The sequence below is a fragment of the Pristiophorus japonicus genome, chromosome 22 (genome assembly GCF_044704955.1).
Source record: "Pristiophorus japonicus isolate sPriJap1 chromosome 22, sPriJap1.hap1, whole genome shotgun sequence".
NCBI lineage: Eukaryota > Metazoa > Chordata > Chondrichthyes > Pristiophoridae > Pristiophorus > Pristiophorus japonicus.
The window spans coordinates 67,809,833-67,835,851 of NC_091998.1; the positions used below are offsets into that span (position 1 = coordinate 67,809,833).

Below are 26,019 nucleotides of genomic sequence, written 5' to 3' on the forward strand. Positions count from 1 at the left end.
CACAAAGCGCTTTACAGCCAATGAAATACTTTTGATGTGTAGTCACTGTTGAAATGTGAGAAACACAGCAGCCAGTTTGCGCACAGCAAGCTCCCACAAACAACAATGTCACAACGTCCATATATTCTGTGTGTTTATTGAGCAATAAATATTGGCCAGGACACCGGGGGTAACTCCCCTGCTTTTCTTTGAAATAGTGCCATGGAATCTTTTACATCCAGCTGAGAGCAGACGGGGCCTCGGTTTAACGTCTCATCTGAAAGACGGCACCTCCAACAGTGCAGCACTCCCTCAGTACTGCACTGGGAGTGTCGGCCTGGATTTTTTTTGTGCTCATATCCCTGGAGTGGGACTTGAACCCACAACCTTCTGACTCCGAGGCGCGAGTGCTGCCCACTGAGCCACAGCTGACACTAAGTCGATACGATATGAACAGCAGCCTGCTGTCTTCCGCTGACCTTGTTTTCTTTTGATGCCTGCCTACAACAGATGCAATTCTAAATGTCCAGTTTGATCCTCGAAATAAATGTCAGTTGTCTCTAAAACCAAGGCTTTGCTTCTTGGCTGATGCTGTGTCAAAGAAACTGCCTGGGCTAGAAATTGGCCAGCCTTGCACTCACTTTTTCAGCGATATTTTGCCTTTTTTGGGTGATATTTTGACTTTTTTGACAGTAAATGGTGCTCACCTAAATTGGCCAAAGTGGTATGCTGGCGTTTTGAAATACCGCACGAAAAGCGGACCACCTTTGTGCAACGCCAACAAAAGCGCTATCGCTTTAAATTGGCCGTTCGGCACACCCGTATTCTGGGCGGAACAAAACGCCCGAGAAACACTTGGGTTGCAGCCTCAAACAGCGGTAAGTAGGAAGACCTGCAAAAAAGGTAAGCTATAAAGTTTTAAATTCTCTTGCAGCAATTACTTAGTTAAGGGTCTTGTAAATGATTTTTGTGTTTCCCTCCCAGGGCCTGTGTTTTTTTGTGTTTTCCCTCCCAGGGCCTGTGTTTTTTTTTGTAGTGTTTTCCCTCCCAGGGCCTGTGTTTTAAAAAAAAAAATGTTTTCCCTCCCAGGGCCTCTCTTTTTTAATGTTTTCCATCTGAGGGCCTGTGTTTTTATCGGTAATCGACCTCGGGCTGCAGTTGGCGAGGACTGTGAATCCTCGTGCAAAGCCGATTTTTACCGTTGGGCGCATTTTGTTGCCAATTTGACCCCTTTTTGAAAAAAAAAAAGCGGTATTTATAACGGTATTTTTGGCGAGAAATGCCTTAAAAAAAAAAAAAAACCGCTATCGCCAAAAAAGCAATTTCTATCCCCTGTGTCTTATAGATAGGCTGCCTCTTATAGTGACTGAACATTCTCCGGAAACTTTTAAGTATTGGCTGCTGCCCTGACATAAAGTTAAAAGAACTTTCTTAAAGACACAGTTACCCACAAACTAACTTTTCAAGCGCAGTTTTGTTGCTGCAGCCATATAGCAATATAATAGGACTCTTTCCCCCCCCCCCCCCCATCTGACACTTGAGCAGCAATCTGTTGTCACACAAGGGTTGGAGAATTCGGGTGGTATCTTTTGGGAGATGAAGCTTCAAAACTGAAGAAAGAAATGTCCTCTTTGATCTGCCTTTTGTTCTTACTAGGGTTCCTTTCCATTTAAAGAGCTTGATCTTGCAATATTAGCCTGTTTTTCAAACTACATTGTGGCTGACTGCAGGCAATGGGTCCGTTTCACTCAACTCTTGTATCTCACTCCAAGCACCCATGTAGACCTCTTGAAGCTCGTCTTGACCTTGTGGAGGTGACAGCAGACTGAGGATTAGTTGCACGTGATTGCGACTTGGAAAGATAATGCGAGTGTTGTATTGCAGGGGATGCCACGGTGACCATCTCTCATCGATACACACCCAAAGACCAGCTCAGGGCCCACACACAACTTGCGGATATCATTGTGGCCGCAGCAGGTAAGTGAATGGTTTCAAGTTTCAGGACTGGTTGAAACTGGAGTCTGCACGTTTCAACAACAGATGCGCACAGTTAGGCTTCCGAAGCAAAGACTTGCATTTCCATGGCGCCTTTCACATCCTCCGGACGTCCCAAACTGCTCTACAGCCAATAAAGTTCTTTTCTTTTAAGTGTAGTCACTGTTGTAATGTGGGAAACGCGGCAGCCAATTTGCGCACAGCAAGCTCCCACAAACAGCAATGTGATAATGACCAGATAATCTGTTTTAGTGATGTTTATTGAGGGATCAATATTGGCCAGGAGACTGGGGACAACAAGAAATAGTGCTGTAGGATCTTTTGCATCCACCTGAGAGCAGATGGGGCCTTGGTTTAACGTCTCGCCCGAAAGACGGATCCAAAGCAAACGATGTGTTTCATATCGTTTTGATGTCAAAAACATCTCGCAGGGTGTCCCCGAAAGTGTGGACTTCCAGAAGTCCAATGCCAACCATGGGCTCAGTATTTACAGCGTAGTCCTCTAGACCAATACCATCTTCAAGGAATTTATTTAAATAAATCTTTATTTTAATAAAGCTTTTAGAAGATGTGTGTGTGTGTGTGTGTAGGCAGTTCAGGAAAATTGACTCGGTGAGGGAATGGCTGAGCTCTCACAACTCCGGTTGGTGTGACGGAGGCACTGAATTACAGATGTGACTCTAACTGTCACAATAAAGGCCAATGCGCTGTTCCGCAATAACATCAGTTTTTGTGGATGTCGTCCTTGATTACAATTCTCTCCTAAACCCATCCTACCCACCCAGAACTTGGGACCAATATGACAATAATGCTCCCAGTAAATTTTGAACAAACTTGGAAGTAAACTCAAATTTCCTGAAGTGTTAAAAATGGTACTTCACTTGAAATTTATTAACAACAATATTTTTCCCGCCTAGTACTAATAAACAACAACAACTTGTATTTATATAGCGCCTTTAACGTAGTAAAACATCCCAAGATGCTTCGCAGCAGTGTTGCAAGACAAAAATAAATTTGACACCGAGCCACATAAGGAGAAATTAGGGCAGATGACCAAAAGCTTGGTCAAAGAGGTTGGTTTTAAGGAGGAAGGAGGTTTACGGAGGGAGTTCCAGAGCTTGGGGCCTAGACAGCTGAAGACATGGCTACCGATAGTTGAGCAGTTAGAATATTTAAGGTGGAGATAGACAGATTTTTGAGCGATGAGGGAGTGAAGGGTTATGGGGAGCGGGCAGGGAAGTGGAGCTGAGTCCATGATCGTATTGAATGGCGGAGCAGGCTCGAGGGGCCGAATGGCCGACTCCTGCTCCTATTTCTGATGTAAAGTTGCAAATGAGTCTACCTTGTTTCATCTGTACAGATAAGAAATGGAGAAACAGCTAGAGGGCCAAGGGGAGAAATGATCGATTAGGGTTCTCCATTATATTTGCAGCCTGCCGAACAGAGAGCTTGTTTCTCAAGGATGTGGCTCTCTAAGGGTTGGACAAGGCAGTTCTAATATTGTCCAAGGGTTGCACAGAATTAAAATGGTTCTAACTTTGGCCACAACAAACACCTTATTGTGGTATTGGGATGGTTTGCAGGCACTCTTGTGTGCCTCAAGGTTATTTTCAGAAAGGCCCTATAAGAGTTTGTTTTTCCTGGTATCTAGTTGGTTACCTCACCCCCGGCATTAAGATTTTAATTTCCCACAAAAATCATTGATGATATAAGGCGAAGGAACGGGAGGCTAACGAAGGAAGTAAAGGATGGTATCAATTAACAACACAGGCATGCAATGTTGTGAAGGCCAGAGCATTGGGATATTTTTACAAACCAGCAAAGAATGGCTTAAAAAAAATGATAAAGACAGAGAAGATAGCACATGAGAGTAAACTGGCAAGAAATATAAAAACAGACAGCAGGGTGGATAAGGGGGAACCAGTGGATGTGGTGTATTTGGATTTCCAGAAGACATTCGATAAGGTACCACATAAGGTTACTTCACAAGATAAAAGTTCACGGTGTTGGGGGTAATATATTAGCATGGATAGAGGATTGGCTAGCTAACAGAGAGTCGGGATAAATAGGTCATTTTCAGGCTGGCAAATAGTAACTAGTGGGGTGCCACAGGGATCAGTACTGGGACCCCAACTATTTACCATCTATATTAATGACTTAGATGACTGGACCGAGTGCAATGTAGCCAGATTTGCTTATGATACGAAGATGGGTGGGACAGTAAATTGTGAGAATGACACATAGAATCTACAAAAGGATATAGACAGGCTAAGTGAGTGGGCAAAAATTTGGCAGATGGACTATAATGTGGGAAAATGTGAGGTTATTCACTTTGGTAGGAAAAATAAAAAAGCAAATTATTTAAATGAGGAGAGATTATAAAATGCTGCAGTACAGAGGGACCTGGGGGCCCTTGTGCATGAAACAAAGTTAGTATGCAGGTATAGTAAGTAATCAGGAAGGAAAATGAATGTTGGCCTTTATTGCAAAGGGGGATAGAGTATAAAAGCAGAGAAGTCCTGCTACAACTGTACAGGGTATTGGTGAGGCCACACCTGGAGTACTGCGTACAGTTTTGGTCTCCATATTTAAGGAGGGATATACTTGCATTGGAGGCAGTTCAGAGAAGGTTCACGAGGTTGATTTCTGAGATGAAGGGGTTGTCATATGATGAAAGGTTGAGCAGGTTGGGCCTATACTCATTGGAGTTTAGAAGAATGAGAGGTGATCTTATTGAAATGTATAAGATTCTGAGGGGGCTTGACAAGGTAGATGCAGAGAAGATGTTTCCCCTCGTGGGGGAATCTAGAACTAGGGTCTCAGAATAAGGGGTCACCCATTTAAAACAGAAATGAGGAGGAATTTCTTCACTCAGAGGGTCGTGAATCTTTGGAATTCTCTGCCCCAGAGAGCTGTGGAGGCTGGGTCATTGAATATATTTAAGGTTTACATATAGACAGATTTTTGAATGATGAGGCAGTCAAGGGTTATAGGGAGCGGGCAGGGAAGTGGAGTTGAGGCCAAGATCAGATCAGCCATGATCTTATTGAATGGCGGAGCAGGCTTGAGGTGCCAAATGGCCGACTCCTGCTCCTATTTCTTATGTAAGCTGACATTTTTCCAGCTTCTGTGTTTGGCGAAATTAGCTGTTCTTTCCCCTCTATCAGTAATTGGAACTGGCTCAGTTGTGCAGTACCGTGACTTTTCAGTGACTGACTGATGTGCAAACCCTATTTGTCATTGCAAGGAACTAACCGTATAATTTTGGCATAGTTCCCCAGCAGTAACTTAACATCGTAGGTCATTCAATTCTGTGTTTTATATCAGAAAAAAATAAAAATCTGAATGAACATCAGCTCAGTACTTCTGTTCCAATAGATTTCTTAATTGCAGTGTTGTGTAAGCCTAAGAATTAGGAGCAGGAGTAGGCCATACGGCCCCTCTAGCCTGCTCCACCGTTCACCATCGTCATGTCTGATCATCGACCTCAACTCCACTTTGCTGCCTGCTCCCCGTATCCCTCGATTCACCAAGAGTCCAAAAATCTATCGCTCTCAGCCTTGAATATATTCAGAGTCTGAGCCTCCACTGCCCTCTGGGGCAGAGAATTCCAAAGATTCACCACCTTCACTGAAGAAGTTTCTCCTTATCTCAGTCTTAAACTGCCGACCCCTGAGACAGTGAAAGACTTGCATTTATATAGCACCTTTCACAACCACCGGAGGTCTCAAAGCGCTTTACAGCCAATGAAGCACTTTTGGAGTGTAGTCACTGTTGTAATGTGGGTAACGCGGCAGCCAATTTGCGCACAGCAAGCTCCCACAAATGGCAATGAGGTAATGACCAGATAAACCATTTTAGTGATGTTGATTGAAGGATAAATATTGGCCCCAGGACACCGGGGGTAACTCCCCGCTCTTCAGGGATCTTTTATGTCCCCCTGAGAGAGCAGATGTTTAACGGCACCTCCAATAGTGTGACACTCCCTCAGCACTGCACTGGGAGTGTCGGCCTAGATTTGTGCTCGAGTCCCTGGAGTGGACTTGAACCCACAACTTTCTGACTCGGGTGAGTTTGCTACCCACTGAGCCTCAGCTGACACTGCCTCTAGTTCTGGACTCTCCAGCCAGGGGAACCAGCCTCTCAGCATCTATCCTGTCTAGCCCTCCAAGAGTGCTTCAATGAGATCACCTCTTATTTATCGGCCCAGTCTAAATCTCCCCTCGAGATAGAAACAATTATTGCTTTTCCAAATGTTGTGACTTGATCACCTTCCCTTGTGCATTGCAGGCATTCCGAACCTAATCACGGCTGACATGATCAAGGAAGGTGCAGCGGTCATTGATGTCGGTATTAATCGCATCCAGGACCCGGTGACTGGGAAATCCAAGCTGGTTGGCGATGTGGATTTTGAAGGTAATGGAGGTTAGCTGACGGATGAAATCTGGAGAATACCTGGGGGTGTGAGTCTGATAAATGCCGTTCTGGTTAGTTCAGCTACAGAAGGGGAATATAGTCGACTTATAGTTCTCGTGCGTTTATATATAAAAAAAAATTATGATTTGCCCAATAATTTGGAAATAATCAATTTAAACAGCAAAATGGAGATTTGGTGCTTAAAGAAATGAATTGCCTTATTTGAATTTAGCTGCTGTGTTCACGTCACTCCAGGTAAGTTGCTTTTTAAAAAAAATATATATATATTTTGTTTTTCCTCCTTTTTTTTAATGAGGTAAAGTTTGGGTGCCGGGGCAGTGTATCGTCGTGGTGTTCATTCCTCACCACCTGAGCCAAGAGAGCGCGTGTCACACAGCACTGCCTGATCCTGATGTGGCGTGGACACGATGGGCCGAAATGGCCTCCTTCCGTGCTGTAACAAAACACACAATTCTGTGATCTCCCCAACACATTGAGGTCCATTGGGCAGTCTGTCTACCTCGGGTGGCACAAGCCAAGGGCAATACCTGTATCACCTGTGTGTGGCTCCGTCCAATGGCACATTGGGGAGGACTTGCTCTGTGTAGCACATTTTCAAAACAAAATAATTGATTATTTTAGTGGAGGTACAGGTCAAAGGAAAGCTTCCCTGGCACCTTTTCCACTGCTGGTACACACAGTGACAAAAGCAGTTCTTGCCGCTGTGCTGCCTTGACCCACAGTCATGGTGGCCCAGAAATGCGTCTCAGGCGGTGGTAGGGAACGGGAGGTATCGGAGCAGCCGCCTGTTTCCCACAATGCCTGATATCCCGCTGCATTGACTGCACTGGAACGGAATATGGGGCGCTGCGTGTAATGGGCGGATATACGATATCGCTCGAGACTCGTTTCTAGCCTATGTTTTAACCAGGAACTACATTGCTATACGGATTCTGATCTGGATCTGAAGATGTGGTGATCTATTCACCCCTCGCCCCCTTACCCTGAAAGCATTTTGATGACGTGTAATTCCACAAGTATGGGCAGCATACTGTCCGCGCACACTGGGCAGGGATAGGCACTGAAAGATGGAGTACTATTCCACTACGGCGGTATCACAGCCAAGCCCAAACGTCCCTGCTTCTTAACCTACGCAAACATAGAAAATAGGTGCAGGAGTAGGCCATTCAGCCCTTCGAGCCTGCACCGCCATTCAATGAGTTCATGGCTGAACCTGCAACTTCAGTACGCCATTCCTGCTTTCCTGCCATACCCCTTGATCCCCCTAGTAGTAAGGACTACATCTAACTCCTTTTTGAATATATTTAGTGAATTGGCCTCAACAACTTTCTGTGGTAGAGTTCCACAGATTCACCACTCTCTGGGTGAAGAAGTTTCTCCTCATCTCGGTCCTAAATGGCTTACCCCTTATCCTTAGACTGTGACCCCTGGTTCTGGACTTCCCCAACATCGGGAACATTCTTCCTGCATCTAACCTGTCGAAACCCGTCAGAATTTTAAACGTTTCTATGAGATCCCCTCATTCTTCTGAACTCCAGTGAATACAAGCCCAGTTGATCCAGTCTTTCTTGATATGTCAGTTCTGCCATCCCGGGAATCAGTCTGGTGAACCTTCGCTGCACTCCCTCAATAGCAAGAATGTCCTTCTTCCAGTTAGGAGACCAAAACTGGACACAATATTCCAGGTGTGGCCTCACCAAGGCCCTGTACAACTGTAGTAACACCTCCCTGCCCCTGTACTCAAATCCCCTCGCTATGAAGGCCAACATGCCATTTGCTTTCTTAACTGCCTGCTGTACCTGCATGCCAACCTTCAATGACTGATGTACCATGACACCCAGGTCTCGTTGCACCTCCCCTTATCCTAATCTGTCACCATTCAGATAATAGTCTGTCTCTGTTTTTACCACCAAAGTGGATAACCTCACATTTATCCACATTATAATTCATCTGCCATGCATTTACCCACTCACCTAACCTATCCAAGTCACTCTGCAGCCTCATAGCATCCTCCTCGCAGCTCACACTGCCACCCAACTTAGTGTCATCTGCAAATTTGGAGACACTACATTTAATCCCCTCGTCTAAATCATTAATGTACAATGTAAACAGCTGGGGCCCCAGCACAGAACCTTGCGGTACCCCACTAGTCACTGCCTGCCATTCTGAAAAATACTCATTTACTCCTGCTCTTTCCTTCCTGTCTGCCAATCAGTTCTCAATCCACGTCAGCACACTACCCCCAATCCCATGTGCTTTATAATTGCACACTAATCTCTTGTGTGGGACCTTGTCGAAAGCCTTCTGAAAGTCCAAATATACCACATCAACTGGTTCTCCCTTGTCCACTCGACGGAAACATCCTCAAAAAATTCCAGAAGATTTGTCAAGCATGATTTCCCTTTCACAAATCCATGCTGACTTGGACCTATCATGTCACCTCTTTCCAAATGCGCTGCTGTGACATCCTTACTAATTGATTCCATCATTTTACCCACTACCGATGTCAGGCTGACCGGTCTATAATTCCCTGTTTTCTCTCTCCCTCCTTTTTTAAAAAGTGGGGTTACATTGGCTATCCTCCACTCCATAGGAACTGATCCAGAGTCAATGGAATGTTGGAAAATGACTGTCAATGCATCTGCTATTTCCAAGGCCATCTCCTTAAGTACTCTGGGATGCAGTCCATCAGGCCCTGGGGATTTATCGGCCTTCAATCCCATCAATTTCCCCAACACAATTTCCCGACTAAAGGATTTTCCCTCCGTTCCTCCTTCTTACTAGACCCTCTGACCCCTTTTATATCCGGAAGGTTGTTTGTGTCCTCCTTAGTGAATACAGAACCAAAGTACTTGTTCAATTGGTCTGCCATTTATTTGTTCCCCATTATGACTTCCCCTGATTCTGACTGCAGGGGACCTACGTTTGTCTTTACTAACCTTTTTCTCTTTACATATCTATAGAAACTTTTGCAATCCGTCTTAATGTTCCCTGCAAGCTTCCTCTCGTACACTATTTTCCCTGCCCTAATCAAACCCTTTGACTTCCTCTGCTGAGTTCTAAATTTCTCCCAGTCCCCAGGTTCACTGCTATTTCTGGCCAATTTGCATGCCACTTCCTTGGCTTTAATACTATCCCTGATTTCCCTTGATAGCCACGGTTGAGCCACCTTCCCTTTTTCATTTTTACGCCAGACAGCGATGTACAATTGTTGTAGTTCATCCATGTGGTCTCTAAATGTCTGCCATTGCCCATCCACAGTCAACCCCTTAAGTATCATTTGCCAATCTATCCTAGCCAATTCACGCCTCATACCTTCAAAGTTACCCTTCTTTAAGTTCTGGACCATGGTCTCTGAATTAACTGTTTCATTCTCCATCCTAATGTAGAATTCCACCATATTATGGTCACTCTTCCCCAAGGGGCCTCGCACAATGAGATTGCTAATTAATCCTCTCTCATTACACAACACCCAGTCTAAGATGGTCTCCCCCCTAGTTGGTTCCTCGACATATTGGTCTAGAAAACCATCCCTTATGCACTCCAGGAAATCCTCCTCCACCGTATTGTTTCCAGTTTGGTTAGCCCAATCTACATGCATATTAAAGTCACCCATGATAACTGCTGCACCTTTATTGCATGCACCCCTAATTTCCTGTTTGATGCCCTCCCCAACATCACTACTACTGTTTGGAGGTCTGTACACAACTCCCACTGGCGTTTTCTGCCCCTTGGTATTCTGTAGCTCCACCCGTACCGATTCCACATCATCCAAGCTAATGTCTTTCCTTACAATTGCATTAATTTCCTCTTTAACCAGCAACGCCACCATGCCTCCTTTTCCTTTCTGTCTATCCTTCCTGAATGTTGAGTACCCCTGGATGTTGAGTTCCCAGCCTTGGTCACCCTGGAGCCATGTCTCCGTGATGCCAACCACATCGTATCCGTTAACTGCTATCTGCACAGTTAATTCGTCCGCCTTATTCTGAATACTCCTCGCATTGAGGCACAGAGCCTTCAGGCTTGCCTTTTTAACACACTTAGACCCTTTACCATTTTGCTGCAAAGTGGCCCTTTTTGTTTTTTGCCTTGGGTTTCTCTGCCCTCCACTTTTACTCATCTCCTTTCTGTCTTTTGCTTCTGTCTCCATTTTGTTTCCCTCTGTCTCCCTGCATTGGTTCCCATCCCCCTCCCATATTAGTTTAACTCCTCCCCAACAGCACTAGCAAACACTCCCCCTAGGACATTGGTTCCGGTCCTGCCCAGGTGCAGACTGTCCGGTTTGTACTGGTCCCACCTCTCCCAGAACCGGTTCCAATGCCCCAGGAATTTGAATCCCTCCCTGCTGCACCACTGCTCAAGCCATGTATTCATCTGAGCTATCCTGCGATTCCTACTCTGACTGGCACGTGGCATTGGTAGCTGATACGTCCTTACTACACAGTATAAATGCACACGAGGCCCATGCTTGAGAGAAGATCAGTCTGTGACCTGTCCTTTATTCCTTAGCACTCAAGTGATGAAGGTGGGTGGAGCTTCCCCTTTTATACCTGAAGGTCCAGGTTAGGAGTGTCTCCCACCTAGTGGTCAGTGTTCACACGGTGTACAACAAGTGTCTGCTGTTTGCAGTGTCTCAGGCCTGTCCGGGCTGCCCACAGTGACTGGGCTCTCCTCCTTTTGGTTCCGGTGTTCGGTCACCTGTGGTGGAGTGAACTCTATATCGTGTTCTTCCTCTGTTTCTTCTATGGGGTTGCTGAACCTCCTTTTTGTTTGATCCACATGTTTGCGGCAGATTTGTCCATTGGTAAGTTTAACTACCAGAATCCTATTTCCCTCTTTGGCAACCACAGTGCCTGCGAGCCATTTGGGCCCTGCAGCGTAGTTGAGGACAAAAACAGGATCATTTACATCAATACATCGCGCCCTCGCATTCCTGTCATGGTAGTGATATTGTGATTGGCGCCTGCTCTTGACAATTTCTTTCATTGTGGGGTGTATAAGGGATAATCGGGTTTTGAGCGTCCTTTTCATTAGTAGCTCTGCGGGTGGAACCCCTGTGAGCGAGTGTGGTCGGGATCTATAGGCCAACAGGAGGCGTGATAAGCGAGTTTGTAGGGAACCCCCTTAGAATCTGAGCATCCTCTGTTTGATTATCTGCAATGCTCGTTCTGCCTGGCAGTTTGAGGCCAGCTTGAACGGTGCCGTTCTAACATGGTTAATTCCATTGCCTGCCATGTAGTCCTGGAATTCAGTGCTTGTGAAGCACGGGCCATTGTCGCTGACCAAGATGTCCGGTAGACCCGTGGGCGGCGAACATTGCCCGTAGACTTTCTACCGTGGCAGAGGATGTGCTTGAATTTAAAATGTCACACTCGATCCATTTGGAGTAGGCGTCTACTACAACCAAAAACATTTTTCCCATGAAAGGACCTGCGTAGTCCACATGGATGCGTGACCAAGACTTGGCGGGCCAGGGGCTAAGGGGGGCTTCCCTGGGCGCATGGCCCAGCTGGGCACACGTGTTGCACCTGCGAACACAAAGTTCCAGATCTGCGTCTATCCCTGGCCACCAAACGTGTGACCTAGCAATTGCCTTCATCGTGACAATGCCCGGGTGCCCATTGTGGAGTTCTCTGATGAACACTTCTCTGCCCATCTGGGGCATGACTACGCGGTTTCCCCACAGTAGGCAATCGGCCTGAATCGAGAGTTCATCCTTGCGCCTGTGAAATGGTTTAAATTTCTCAGGGCATGCCCTGTACGTGGCTGCCCAGTCCCCATTCAGGACACATTTCTTGACTGGAGACAATAGCTGGTCTCTATTTGTCCAGACTTTAATCTGACGGGCTGTCACGGGTGAGCCTTCGCTTCCGAAAGCTTCAACAGCCATGACCATCTCAGCACCATGCTCGGTAGCCCCCTCAGTGGTGGCTAGTGGGAGCCTGCTGAGTGCATCGGCGCAGTTTTCGGTGCTCGGTCTGTGCCGAATTGTGTAGTCATAGGCAGCTAACGTGAGTGCCCACCTCTGTATGTGTGCCGATGCGTTTGCATTTATGGCCTTGTTGTCGGCCAAAAGGGACGTTAGGGGTTTGTGATCTGTCTCCAGCTCAAATTTCCTGCCAAACAGGTACTGGTGCATTTTCTTTACCGCATATACACATGCGAGCGCCTCCTTTTCTACCATCCCGTAGCCCCTTTCTGCCTGGGACAGACTTCTGGAGGCATAAGCTACCGGCTGTAACTGACCCTTGGCATTGACATGCTGCAACACACACCCGACACCATAGGATGACGCATCGCACGTTAACACAAGTTTCTTACATGGGTCATATAGCGTTAACAGATTGTTGGAACATAACAAATTGCGTGCTCTAGTAAAAGCCCTTTCCTGGCTGTCTCCCCAGACCGATTCGCGACCTTTGCGTAGGAGCACGTGTAGCGGCTCTAACAGCGTGCTCAATTTGGGAAGAAAGTTACCAAAATAGTTCAGGAGCCCCAGGAACGAACGCAGCTCCGTCGTGTTACGGGGTCTGGGTGCTCTCTGGATCGCTTCCTTCTTGGATGCTGATCCCGTTTGCTGCTATCCTCATCCCCAGGAATTCTACCTCTGGAGCTAGGAAGACGCACTTCGCCTTTTTCAGTCGCAGACCTACCCAGTCCAGTCTGTGTAGCACCTCCTCCAGGTTGTGGAGGTATTCAGTATCGTAACCCATAATGAGGATGTCGTCCTGAAAAACCACCGTCCGTGGAATCGACTTGAGGAGGCTTTCCATATTTCGTTGGAAAATCGCGGCGGCCAAGCGAATCCCGAACGGACATCTGTTGTACTCAAACAACCCTTGTGTGTCGTGATGGTGGTCAGCTTCTTTGACTCACTCGCCAGCTCCTGGGTCATGTAAGCTGAGGTCAGGTCCAATTTTGAAAAAAGTTTGCAACTGGATAGCGTCGCAAAGAGGTCCTCCGCTCTCGGTAGCGGGTACTGGTCTTGGAGTGACACCCGATTGATGGTGGCCTTGTAATCGCCACATATCCTGACCGATCCATCCGCCTTGAGCACCGGCACAATCGGGCTCGCCCAGTCACTGAATTCGACTGGCGAGATGATGCCTTCCTTCAACAGGCGGTCCAATTCGCCTTCTATCTTTTCCCGCATCACGTACGGCACCGCTCTGGCCTCGTGGTGTACTGGCCTGGTGTCCGGGTTTATGTGAATCACTACCTTGGCCCCCATGAAAGTGCCAATGCCGGGTTGAAATAATGAGTCAAATTTGTCCAGGACCTGTGAGCATGATACTCGCTCCAGAGGAAATTGCATTGACATCGCCCCATTTCCAGTTCATGACAGCAAGCCAACTCCTCCCCAGTAGTGCGGGACCGTCCCCTGGGACAATCCAGAGTGGCAACCTGTTCTCCGAATCTTTGTGGTCACGACTACCATGGCGCTGCCTAGCACCGGAATGATCTGTTTTGTATAAGTCCGTAGCTGTACGTCAATCGGCGATAATTTTGGCCTCCTGGCCTTGGATGCCCACAACTTTTCGAACTGTTTGATACCCATCAGGGACTGGCTGGCACCCGTGTCTAACTCCATTGATACTGGGATGCCATTGAGGAGCACTTTCATCATTATCGATGGCGTCCTGGTGTATGAACTGTATACGTGCTCCACATGAACTCGCTGAACTTCAGCTTCCAGCGATTTCCCCCAGTGTCCATTTCTGCAATTTCTGCAGGTCTTTTGCTCATCTCTGCAAACTCCGGCTGAGTGTGTACCTCCACGCCTCCAGCATGAGTTGCGGTTTGAAACAAAATGTCCCTTGTCAGTCGATCGTCCCTGACTGCCCCTGTTATTGTCCTTGAGTGCACCATTAACAGGTGTTGATGGCCCCATTACTGGCCGCATTGTCCCTTGCAATGGCGTGAATCGCTGTTCAGCTTGCCATTGTCTCTGTCAAACTCCCCCTCTGGGTTTGACTACATGTTTGGGCATGCCTGACTGCCCTTGTCTGCCTGGAGAACTGTGTGCTGCTTTAACAATGTTGAATCTTTGTCCCAACCATTCCTTAACACAGTACCTCTCGTCTGTTCTGCTAGTGGCCATGCTCGCGTGGTTTAATTCCCAGTTTCTTGTCGCCATTGATATGTCCTTACTACACAGTATAAATGCACACGAGGCCCATGCTTGAGAGAAGGTCAGTCTGTGACCTGTCCTTTATTCCTTAGCACTCCAGTGATGAAGGTGGGTGGAGCTTCCCCTTTTATACCTGAAGGTCCAGGTTAGGAGTGTCTCCCACCTAGTGGTCAGTGTTCTCACGGTGTACAACTTAGGTCAGTTTATACATGGGTTACAATGCTGGTTCAATACATGACAGTAGCAATCCCGAGATAACTACATTTGAGGTCCTACTTTTTAATTTAGCTCCTAGCTCCTTAAATTCGTCTCGTAGGACATGTGTTCCCATAAGACAGTCAACCGTCCGAGCCCTGGCAGAGGTCGATTGTTCTGCCTCTACTATTTCCCTGGCTCATAGTAGCTGATTGAACCGGAGATCTTGTCCGTCTACAGGGCTGAGTACCAGTGCATGTACTGGCTGAGCCATCGGGTTGAGTGCGGTACATCAATGTTTGGGATTACTTGATATTTTGAAGCAATATTATTATAAGATCTGTCTGTCTGTCTCTCTGTCCTGTTTTATGAATCTATAAATGCTTCACGTGGAACAGTTGGATATCTGGTAGATTACATTTCGACATGTTCAATTATCAGTCACCATTTTTGCAAAAAAACTTTCTAAGATGCAAGAAAAACAAGGTCCCGGATTAAAATCTCTGGCCAAGTTTGTGAATTTTAATGCTTGCTATTACAGCCTCCTGTCTCCCTGGCCTGGAGAAGTCTGTATATTTTTAATTGCTGCTCGACTTGATTAGATTAGAGAATGAAAAGTTTGCCAACGAACTTGCAACTTGTTCAACGGCCCTAATTTGCTTCACTTGCGCTTTCAATTACTTCTATGGGACTAGGATGGGCCTACATTGTGGAACAACTACATCTGACACTGTTCATTTGTAGGGTTTCAAAACAGGGACACCGACCAGTCAACAAACTGAAAGGTCCCAAATTTAAAAATAATGTTAACGGATATCTGCGTAAATGCCAACTCTTCTTTGCTTTTTAATGATCAAAATCCATTTATTATTTGTGATATTTTCCACCGTTACAGTTCAGGGTTGTAGTTCAGTGGTGACTCCCATTTGAGAATAAATCCAGGCAAGAAAGACCGAGAAACGAATATTAAAACATTCCTGTTGGATTGGCTCGATAAACATCCTTGTTATTCAAAGATGTCTTATAGCGATTTTTCCCTCGTTGAAAATAATGTTGTTATAAATAAACGCAAATAAAATTTTTAAAGCGCATCATTTTCCCATTCGCAATCCAGGCTCAACTTCATCTCAAGTTTTATATGTTTGTGTTTTCAAAAAAGATCTTTCCCGTCATCGAAGCAGGGAGCGTATTCAACTTCGCAGCCTTATAAAACGCACACTGGAACTGTGGCTGTGTAACTACCTCCGGTTCATTGGCAGCAGTTTTAAAAAAAAAAACAATCCGTGTCAACTTTGTGAGAATTCGGGCATGGGTTGTTATACAGTCGGGAGATGCTTTGTGAGCGGTTACTAAGTTTACAAGGGCTGAATACTGCCTCTTTTATTGGCAAACTATCAAAACTAGGTTGCCTTTAAATGGTTCAATTAAGTCTTACACATTCTAACTGAACACATTTGGATTGCCTTCAGTGACAGTCGGACGCACTAGGAGTTTGGTAGCATAGCGCTAATGTCACTGGACTAGTAATCGGGAGATGTGAATTCAAATCCCACCACAGCAGCTGGGGAATATAAATTAAATAAATCTGGAATTAAAAGTTAGTGTCAGTAATGGTGACCATTTAGGGAAGGAAATCTGCTGCCCTCACCTGGTCTGGCCTACACATGACTCCAGCCCCACAGCAATGTGTTTGACTCTTAACTGCCCTCTGAAATGGCCCAGCGAGACACTCAGTTGTACAAAACCACTACGACAAAGTCAACACTGTGGGAGCACCTTCACCACACGGACTGCAGTGGTTCAAGAAGGCGGCTCACCAACACCTCCAGTCGGGATGGGCAATAAATGCTGACCTTGTTGGTGACGCCCACATCCCGTGAATGATTAAAATATGTTTTTAAACTACTTGTTGGGTGTAATGTATGTACCTGTGCTACAGGTTTGTAGAGCTGTTGAGTTGGGAGTGGCTTAGCCAGTCATGTGATGTTCACAAGACTCAATAAAACCCCAGCTAGTTGGGTTTGGGGGACCCACGATGGGGCAGGTGGTTGTGAGCCTGGTGGATGAACGGGTAATGTGTAGTGTGATTGTTAAACCTTTGCTAATAAACCAACTAGTTCCTAATAGTGATGTGGTGCTATGAATTCTTAAGCAAAGAACCCATGAAGCAAATAGATAACCGTGAAGAGATTAAAATTTTAAAAAGTGGTTTTCCAACATCCTTTTGAATCTTTTTCAGAGGTGAAGAAGAAAGCCAGTTTTATAACCCCGGTACCGGGAGGAGTTGGCCCCATGACCGTCGCCATGCTGATGAAGAACACCATCATTGCAGCCAAGAAACTGTTGCAGCCGCGGGATAACTGAATGTTGTCCTGTGGGTCGAGCCACAGAGACTTGGGGCCCCCAACCCTTGTGAAACATTCCAATTTACTGTTTTTACACCTTCCTATACCAAAGGTTGAGAGTCGAGCAATTATTTATTTTCATATTGTGCTGGAAGGGTTTTTTCACGTTGCATTGAACGTAATTTATTTCAGAGTACCTTCGTTACAGATCTGAGAAATGTGCAATGTTCTAATGTGTTAATGAGAGGCTCCCGACAGTGTTCTTACCATCAGTTGGGCGTTTCTGCTCCCCTACATGATGCAAACAAAGCTAGTTTTATTCCTGAGTTGTCTGAAGTTACAATCAGCAGACCTGGAATGGTAACTATGCAGCTTGTAAAGTGCGTGAAGGAGACTGGAATAATGCAACGGTATTAAAATGACCGTTCCCCCGGCTGCCATCCTATTGAAACACCACGCTTGTGAGGTTGGTAAGGTCATACATTGGCCCTCCGAAGGTTGTGATGGCGTGGTGCCCAACGGTGACTCTGCATTCTGTGTGTGCCGGGTGAATGCCAAGCAATACTCTGTCGCCTCCCTGAGTGGGCAGTCGATGGGTCTGTGGGTGGACAGTTTGGGCGAGAGGAACGGGCTGGTATAGAGAAATGTCACAGAGCACTCCATTTCAGAAGCAACTTGATGTTTTGGACGCGGTTGCATTCACATGTTTTCCTGTTACATGCCTGTTGCAAACAGTTTGGTGGAGGTGGATTTGCATCTGGCACAATTCCTTGAAGTACAAATTGTCCAGCTGGGCAGGATTGACGTCCCAGAACAATACAAATATCCCCCAAGTAGTAACTGTGACAAAGGAGCTAAATCTTCCTGATCATATCAACTGTTTCGATAGTAACAATAAAAAAATTCTTAATTTGTGGGGTCAGTGTCGGCATCGTTTTGTCCAATCTGTGAGCGACCGTACCTCCCCGGAGAAACCTGAATAGTTTCTTGCTTCATGCCATACCTCCAAGGTATTATGTATATTATTGACCTGCCCATTTGTGGTCGGAGTGCTTCGAGCTGTGGAATAAAGTTACCAATACTTCAGAGGTAAATCTCCTCCTCCTCATTGTGAAAGTCACATAAGGTCCCTGAGACCAAGTCCACGGGCCGCGAGATGCTATTGTTTTCGCTCAACGTTGCGTACGGAATCTCCCTGGGCCCCAAACCGTCAGTGTTTTAGCTGAGGGAATGTGTTCCACAATGTACTTGCTGGTATCCAACAATAACATTTTACAGTGCCCCAAGCGCAGGTGGTCTGTAGTAGATCATGGTTTCCTGATATCCTTAAGTGAAATGGATAACTTCTTGTAATACAAAATTAAGTTAGCATACTGAGCAATTGATCAGTCGAAATGGACACCTCCCTACTTCTAATTCCACATGTTTGTAGGAGGTAGGTTACCTTTTATTCTAAAGCCCTGTTTAAAATTATCTTGAAGAATGATGGGCTGTGCCACATAAGCAATAGGAGCAGGAGTCGGCCATTTGGCCCCTCGAGCCTGCTCCGCCATTCAATAAGATCATGGCTGATCTGATCTTGGCCTCAACTCCACTTCCCTGCCCACTCCCCATAATCCTTCACTCCCTTATCGTTCAAAAATCTGTCCATCTCCGCCTTAAATATATTCAATGACCCAGCCTCCACAGCTCTCTGGGGCAGAGAATTCCAAAGATTTGCGACCCTCAGAGAAAAGAAATTCCTCCTCAACTCCGTTTTAAATGGGCGACCCCTTATTCTGAAACTGTTGCCCTTTCTAAAGACCCCTAAAGAGGTGATAGATCCCTGGTTTGAAGCCTGATCTCAGAGGTGCTACAATTGGCTGCAGCCCGCTTGGCTTCATGAAGGAAATGTTTGGGCAATCCTCATCGTTATTAGCCTTGTTGAAATTTAACGTATAATAACAAGGATGGAATAAGGTTCAACCATAATGCTCATACCCCCCCTTCCTCCATCACAAATAATTCCACCTCCCATGCGGAACGGATGCTTGGTGACTTACTCCCAAACTGTACTCCATCAAAGAGTTTCAGGAATGGGAAGAGGAGGGGGCAGAAGGAGACTAGGGAACGAAGGCTGTGACTGCTTTCTCGTGCAGTCATCGCTCTGAACAAACTGATCGACTTAATTAGTGGCTACTGCTCAACAAGAATGACCAAATGGGGGCATAACCATGTTGCCAGGGAAAGTAAACCAATCAGATTCCACAGCACCATCGTGGTTCAATCAGTAGAAGGAACAAAATTAGACAAGGAATGTCCATGGTCCCGTTGGGGAGAATTACATCAGCGTTCCTGCTCTTCATAACTCTTCAGTGACACCAATGTAAAATGTACTTTATTTGTGAATTAAATTGCATTTTGAATTCTTAGTTTAAGATGAAAATTAAGGATGGGTGGGAGTACTTTTTACTGACCATATTAATAAGGGTGACTTTAATCAACAATACACTTAACGTGTCAGAACACAATGTCACAGAAGACCTGAGCTGCAAGGGGCAAAGAGGAATTGTTTTTGGGGAGGGGAGTTGATGATGGGGAGGGGAAGAGGCAGCAAGTTGGAGCTTTTGAGGAGGAGTATTCTGCAGTACATGACTGAGGTCTGAAGGCTCTGCCACTGATGCAAGGAGGGAGAACATTATAGGTTTGTCTTTGTGTTAAATGAAAGATGAGCAAAGGTGAAGACCACACAATAGCCTGGGCTAATGCACCACTGACATTGCCATGTGCCATTTGGAAGCTTTGGCTGCAGATGGACTGTCTGTCCATACCCCTTGTTGATCAATTTTGATCCACAACCGACGACAAATCAGCAAATCAATTTCTGTGGAGCAGTAAAATGATCAAAACGATATTATTCAACTTGTTCCAAATTTGGGATTTTTTAAAGTGTGGTCACAGATATCATAGAACGGTTACAGCACTGAAGGAGGCCATTGGGCCCGTGCAAGATCACCAGCTGGTCCAGCTCCCCCGCCCTTTCCCGGAGCCCTCCATGTTTTTCCCTTCAGATACTTATCCAACTCCCTTTTGAAAGCCACGATTGAGTCTGCCTCCATCACCCTCTCAGGCAGCGCTTTCCAGATCCTAACCACTCGCTGAGTAAAAGCATTTTTCCTCATGTCGCCTTTAGTTCTTCTGCCAATCGCCTTAAATCTGTGTCCTCTGGTTCCTGACCCTTCCACCAATGGGAACAGTTTCTCTCTACTCTGTCCAGACCCCTCGTGATTTTGAACACCTCCATCAAATCTCCTCTCAACCTTCTCTGCTCCAAGGAGAACAACCCCAGCTTCTCCAGTCTATCCCCGTAACTGAAATATGAGGATTGTTGCAGAAGAAAACCAATTTAAAAAGTCTGACATAACTTTGGGAACTTGGGCAATTCCAGCATTGGAAGGAAACAACATTGGAAGTAAGTACTAGAGTACTGCGTGCAGTTCTGGTCACCACATTACAGAAAGATGTGATTGCACTAGAGAGGGCACAGAGGAGATTTACGAGGATGTTTCCAGGACTGGAGAATTTTAGTTATGAGGAAAGATTGGATAGGCTGGGGTTGTTTTCTTTGGAACAGAGGAGGCTGAGGGTAGACTTGATTGAGATGTATAAAATTATGAGGGGCCTGGATAGAGTGGATAGGAAGGATCTATTTCCCTTAGCAGAGGGGTCAATAACCAGGGAGCATAGATTTAAAGTAATTGGGGGGAGAGTTAGAGGGAAGTTGAGGGGAAATGTCTTCACCCAGAGGGCGGTGGGGGTCTGGAACTCACGGCCTGAAAGGGTGGCAGAGGGAGAAACCCTCACCACATTTACAAAGTACTTGGATGTGCCCCTGAAGTGCCGTAACCTACAGGGCTACGGACTGTAAGAATTCTTAAGGATTCGAACTTGATACCAATTGGTTACAGTAAATCTTTTATTAGCTCAATACCTCTCTGTGTATGAATTTACAGTTCTGTGTGGTTAATAGCTGTTCAGTCACTGGACAGAGTAGTCAGAGTAGCTGGCTAGGTAGTCAGCAATACGTTCACTGACACAAGCTCGACACCCCTGTTGGATCTTCTATCTCTGCGCTGTGTGTTCGCAATCCCTCTTTTATCCTTCAGAGTTCTGATCATTTGACTAACAACGTCCAATCGACTCTGTCCAAATCGGCACGTACGCACTTATCTTTGTCTAGCATATTGAACAAATATACCCTAATCTGTCCTTTTGTCCCCCCACCTCACGTGTAACATCGGCTTCGCAATGATGTCAGCGCTGTAGCGGCTTTAATCTATAACTGGATGCTGCCGTGGTTTACCACTTTTGCAAAAAATGCCTTGTTTAGCAAGATAGATTATTTTTGCAAAATGTTTACCATTTTTTGCGTTAACCCTTTACATTCCTACAGGACCAAGAGCCGGAAAGTGGGATTAGACTGATAGCTCGAGATAGATACATGTCGATTCATGTGAATGCTCTCTGTTCTACTGATTGCTGTTGAGTAGTTCAAGAAAAAACCTGCCTGCCACTTTGGAAATGGTTCTGCAAGGTACCTCTGTTCATTTCCAGCATGGCTGATCCTGTCCACAGCCTTGGCAGCGGTTCTGTTGCTGAATGGGCCACGTTGCACTGCGAGATGAATTCAACAAAAATGGTGTAATGTACGGACCTGTGAGTATGCTCACAGATTTGTAGAGCTGCTGCAGACCTCCTCGTAGGGCCGCTCCGGGGCCTGGCCAAGGGGGCCATTAACCGGTCCAGGCAGTGGGCGGTTGAGGGGGTCGTTCAGCCCGACTGCCTGCCTCTCTTCCGCGGTTACATCCTGAGCCAGGGTGTCCCTGGAGATGGAGCACGCGGTGTCCACCGGTACGCTCGCGGCCTTCCACGAGAGGTGGGCGCCGGAGGGACTGGAGTGCATCATCACCCCCGGCAACCAAATTCTAATTTGAATTAAGTTGATGGTCAAAATTTAATTTGTCTATTTGTCGGTTTTAGTGTCCACTCTAATAAGGGGGCATTTGATTGATGGTTTCAACTAAAATAGTTGTAGAGCTGTTGCATTGTGAGTGGCTGAGCCAGTCAAGTGATGTTCACAAGACTCAATAAAACCCCAGCCAGTTGGGCCCTAGGTCATCCACGATGAGGTATGTAGTTGTGAGCCTGGTGGATGAACTGGTAATGTGTAGTGTGATTGTTAAACCTTTGTTAATAAACCAACTAGTTCTTAACAGCAAGGTGTTGCTATGAATTCTTAAGCTAAGAACCCATGAAACAAATACAATACACATGGGTTAACTGTTACGTGAGGTTCAAGCATCTTCAGATGCTCTCAAGTTACAAATGAATTCATAAAGCACCTGTGCAAACACAATAAAGTGATATTTGCAACTGGCTGGATTGGACCGTGAATTTTTCCCAATGCGGAGAATCCATGCTGGTCCATGTGAGTGGGTTGTGAACATCATAACATAAAAAATAAGAGCAGGAGTCGGCCATTCGGCCTCTCGAGCCTGCTCCGCCATTCAATAAGATCATGGCTGATCTGATCCTGGACTCAGCTCCACTTCCCCACCCGCTCCCCACAACCCTTGACTCCCTTATCGCTCAAAAATCTCTCTATCTCCGCCTCAAATATATTCAATGACCCAGCCTCCACAGCTCTCTGGGGCAGAGAATTCCACAGATTTACAACCCTCTGAGAGAAGAAATTCCTCCTGGGGCCAGCACATCCCTTTCCAGACCTAAAATGACAAGCGATGACCTTCATTTCATCAGCAGTCACTGGCTGTCTTTGCTGCCAACAAACAGACACCGGACAAACTCCCAACGGAATAGGGGTTTCTAGGTGTTCAGTGACCTTTGGTATTGGGGTTTACACGTTTGTGCCTGTAAATATTTGAGGGCAATATTGTCATCGGAGGCTTCCTTCGTACGAGCACCTCCGACCCGAATAAAATCGACGAAAGTACCTGGTGGTCCCGGAGGATCCCGGTCGGAGGCCGAGATTCGCTGCGCAGCGCTCGGGGAGATGTCTTTCACATACATACGTACGCACTGGAGTCACATGGGCCTGGACCACCAATCACTAGGCAGTATTCTCATTGATAAAAATGGAAACTCTGATAGGGACAGAACTCATATAAACAATGAGAAAACCCCCTAAAACACCGAAACACAGCATAATAAATAAATAAAACAACTCACTTATTTAAAATTAATTGAAATTAAATGTAATTAAATGTTTTAGAAAAAATATATATTTTTTGGAATTTTTTTAATATGTTTTAATATTGTTAAAAATAAACTTACCTTAATGGGCAGGGTTTTAAATATAAAATTAATGTTTAAATTAAATTTTTCTATGTTTTAAAACTCTTACGCTGGTAAAAGTAAGCTATACGCCTGCTGTCACCAGGTGTAAGAGTTGAAGGACAGTCGCTGAGCGTGAGTTGGGCAAACCACCTGATCTCTTCCACGTGGATGTCCTTTTCCCGGGGATGCGGAGGATCTGTACGGAGAAATCCTGACAGATCGGAAAAGTTGTGCGCCACGAGCATCGGCTTTTGTGAGGCCTCGCCGGGTCGGAGTGCATTCCGTACGGACCCAGCGAGGCCGGAACTTTCGGCCCAAAGTAAATAGGGTAATTGTTTTTTCAGATGCAAACTCGTGTGTTGTGCTCAGAGGACTGTGTTTCAGGCACTGCCCCACTCGGGCTGACCTTTCCTATGACCTTGCCCCACTCGGACCGACCTTGCCTGTAATGGACGCAGCAAATTACCCCCTCAGAGAAACCAATCAATTGCTTTCTCCAATCTCAGTCTCAGTAAAACAAGCACAGCCAGGGCACTGTGCACTCACAAGCACTATTCCAATATAGAAAGAAAGACTTGCATTTATATAGCGCCTTTCATGGTCACCGGACGTCTCAAAGTGCTTTACAGCCAATGAAGTACTTTTGGAGTGTAGTCACTGTTGTAATGTGGGAAATGCGGCAGCCAAATTGCGCACAGCAAGCTCCCACAAACAGCAATGTGATAATGACCAGATAATCTATTTTTGTTATATTGATGGAGGGATAAATATTGGTCCCAGGACACCGGGGATAACTCCCCTGCTCTTCTTCAAATAGTGCCATGGGATCTTTTACATCCACCTGAGAGAGCAGACGGGACCTCGGTTTAACATCTCATCCGAAAGACGGCACCTCCGACAGTGCGGCACTCCCCCAGCCCTGCACTGCAGTGTCAGCCTAGATTAAGTGCTCAAGTTCCTGGAGTGGGACTTGAGCCCACAATTAATTTCATTGATGTAAGATGGCAGTGCTATAGAATGAAACGGTTCAGACGAGCGAGAGAGGGAGAGTGAAGCTGTTGCCTCTGTACTAACCAGGGTCTGCACCCCATCCCTTGCCATCTCATCGCAGTATTGTGATATTTCCACTTCCCCTACTAACCATTTGAATAACCTCAAAGTGGGTCACTTCATCCTCAATGCAGACACTTGTATTCACAGTGGCCAATCCATTTTATTTAGGATGATTAGAGAGAAGAAATTTCAATCCAATCGACCTATTCAACCGCTGACCTCAGAGCTGAAAGAATGCGGAGAGGATGTTTCCCCTCGAGGGGGAATCTAGAACTAGGGGACATAGTCTAAGAATAAGGGGCCGCCCATTTAAGATGGGGATGAGGAGGAATTTCTTCTCTCAGAGGGCGGTGAATCTGTGGAATTCTCTGCCCCACAGAGCTGTGGAGGCTGGGTCATTGAATATATTTAAGGCGGAGATAGACAGATTTTTGAGCGATAAGGGAGTGAAGGGTTATGGGGAGCGGGCGGGGAAGTGGAGCTGAGTCCGTGATCAGATCAGCGATGACCTTATTGAATGGCGGAGCAGGCTCGAGGGGCCGAATGGCCAACTCCTGCTCCTATTTCTTATGTTCTTGCCCAATGTACCACCCCATCCCCAATCGCCCACTGACTGATGAACGGTAAGCCTTCCACAATTCCTTTTGATTGGCCTAACTTGGAAGATTGAAGTATTCAATCATTACCACAAAATGAAATTAAAATATATGAAAATTACATGGGTTTTTTTCACCTTGAAATGAATGAAAATGTAAATGGTGATTGGCCTGGGAACGGGTCCTCACTGTTTGGGACTATTGTCAGTTTATGCAGGCTCGATCCCAGTGCGGCTTTTACTCATCCCACAGTCACAGATCATGGAACCACGTTTTGCCTTCTCCAAGACTCAACTCCGCAGAACATCTGTCTCTCTTTAATTCGTTACTTCACAACACTAAACGCAGAATAATTATCAGCCCTCATCACGAGCAATTGTCGATAAAATACACTGGGGGCCAAAACTTGAAATGACAAGCGCTGGGGGCTAGAGGTTCAATCTTCACAAAGACATCAGTATCCCAGGCATTAGAGACTGAAATCTATTTTTATCATAAAGTGATGGAAAACAATACTGGCTGTGTTTAATTGCAACACCACATTTCTGATTGGTTCACTTGGAGGTCAAGACTAGATTTCTGATTATCACACTCTTATAGCAGCTTTGAAAGTAGATAAGTCCCCAGGCCCGGACGAAAGCATCCCAGGTTGTTGAGCGAAGTAAAAGAGGAAATAGCAGAGGCCTTGACCATAATTTTCCAGTCCTCTTTGGATCTGAGCATGGTGCCGGAGGACTGGAGGACTGCTAATGTGGTACCCTTGTTTAAGAAGGGAAAAGGGGATAGGCCGAATAATTACAGGCCTGTCAGCCTAACCTCAGTGGTGGGAAAACTATTGGAAAAAATCCTGAAAGACAGGATAAATTTGCATTTGGATAGGCAAGGATTAATTAGGGACAGTCAGCACGGATTTGTTAAGGGAAGATCGTGTTTGACTAACCTGATTGAATTT

The 26,019-nt window shown here is 45.9% G+C and overlaps 1 protein-coding gene across 2 annotated transcripts in view; it reads left to right on the forward strand.

The window, feature by feature from the left end:
* mthfd2 (methylenetetrahydrofolate dehydrogenase (NADP+ dependent) 2, methenyltetrahydrofolate cyclohydrolase) overlaps positions 1 to 17,997 on the forward strand; it is a 48,363-nt gene extending 30,366 nt beyond the window's left edge. For both annotated transcript variants that reach the window (XM_070866347.1, XM_070866346.1), the window contains 3 exons: positions 1,864 to 1,956; positions 6,265 to 6,390; positions 16,977 to 17,997. In XM_070866347.1, coding sequence (XP_070722448.1) covers positions 1,864 to 1,956; positions 6,265 to 6,390; positions 16,977 to 17,101 — 344 coding nt within the window. In that variant the 3' untranslated portion in view covers positions 17,102 to 17,997. The remainder of the gene's footprint in view (positions 1 to 1,863; positions 1,957 to 6,264; positions 6,391 to 16,976) is intronic.
* The last annotated feature ends 8,022 nt before the right edge of the window (positions 17,998 to 26,019 follow it).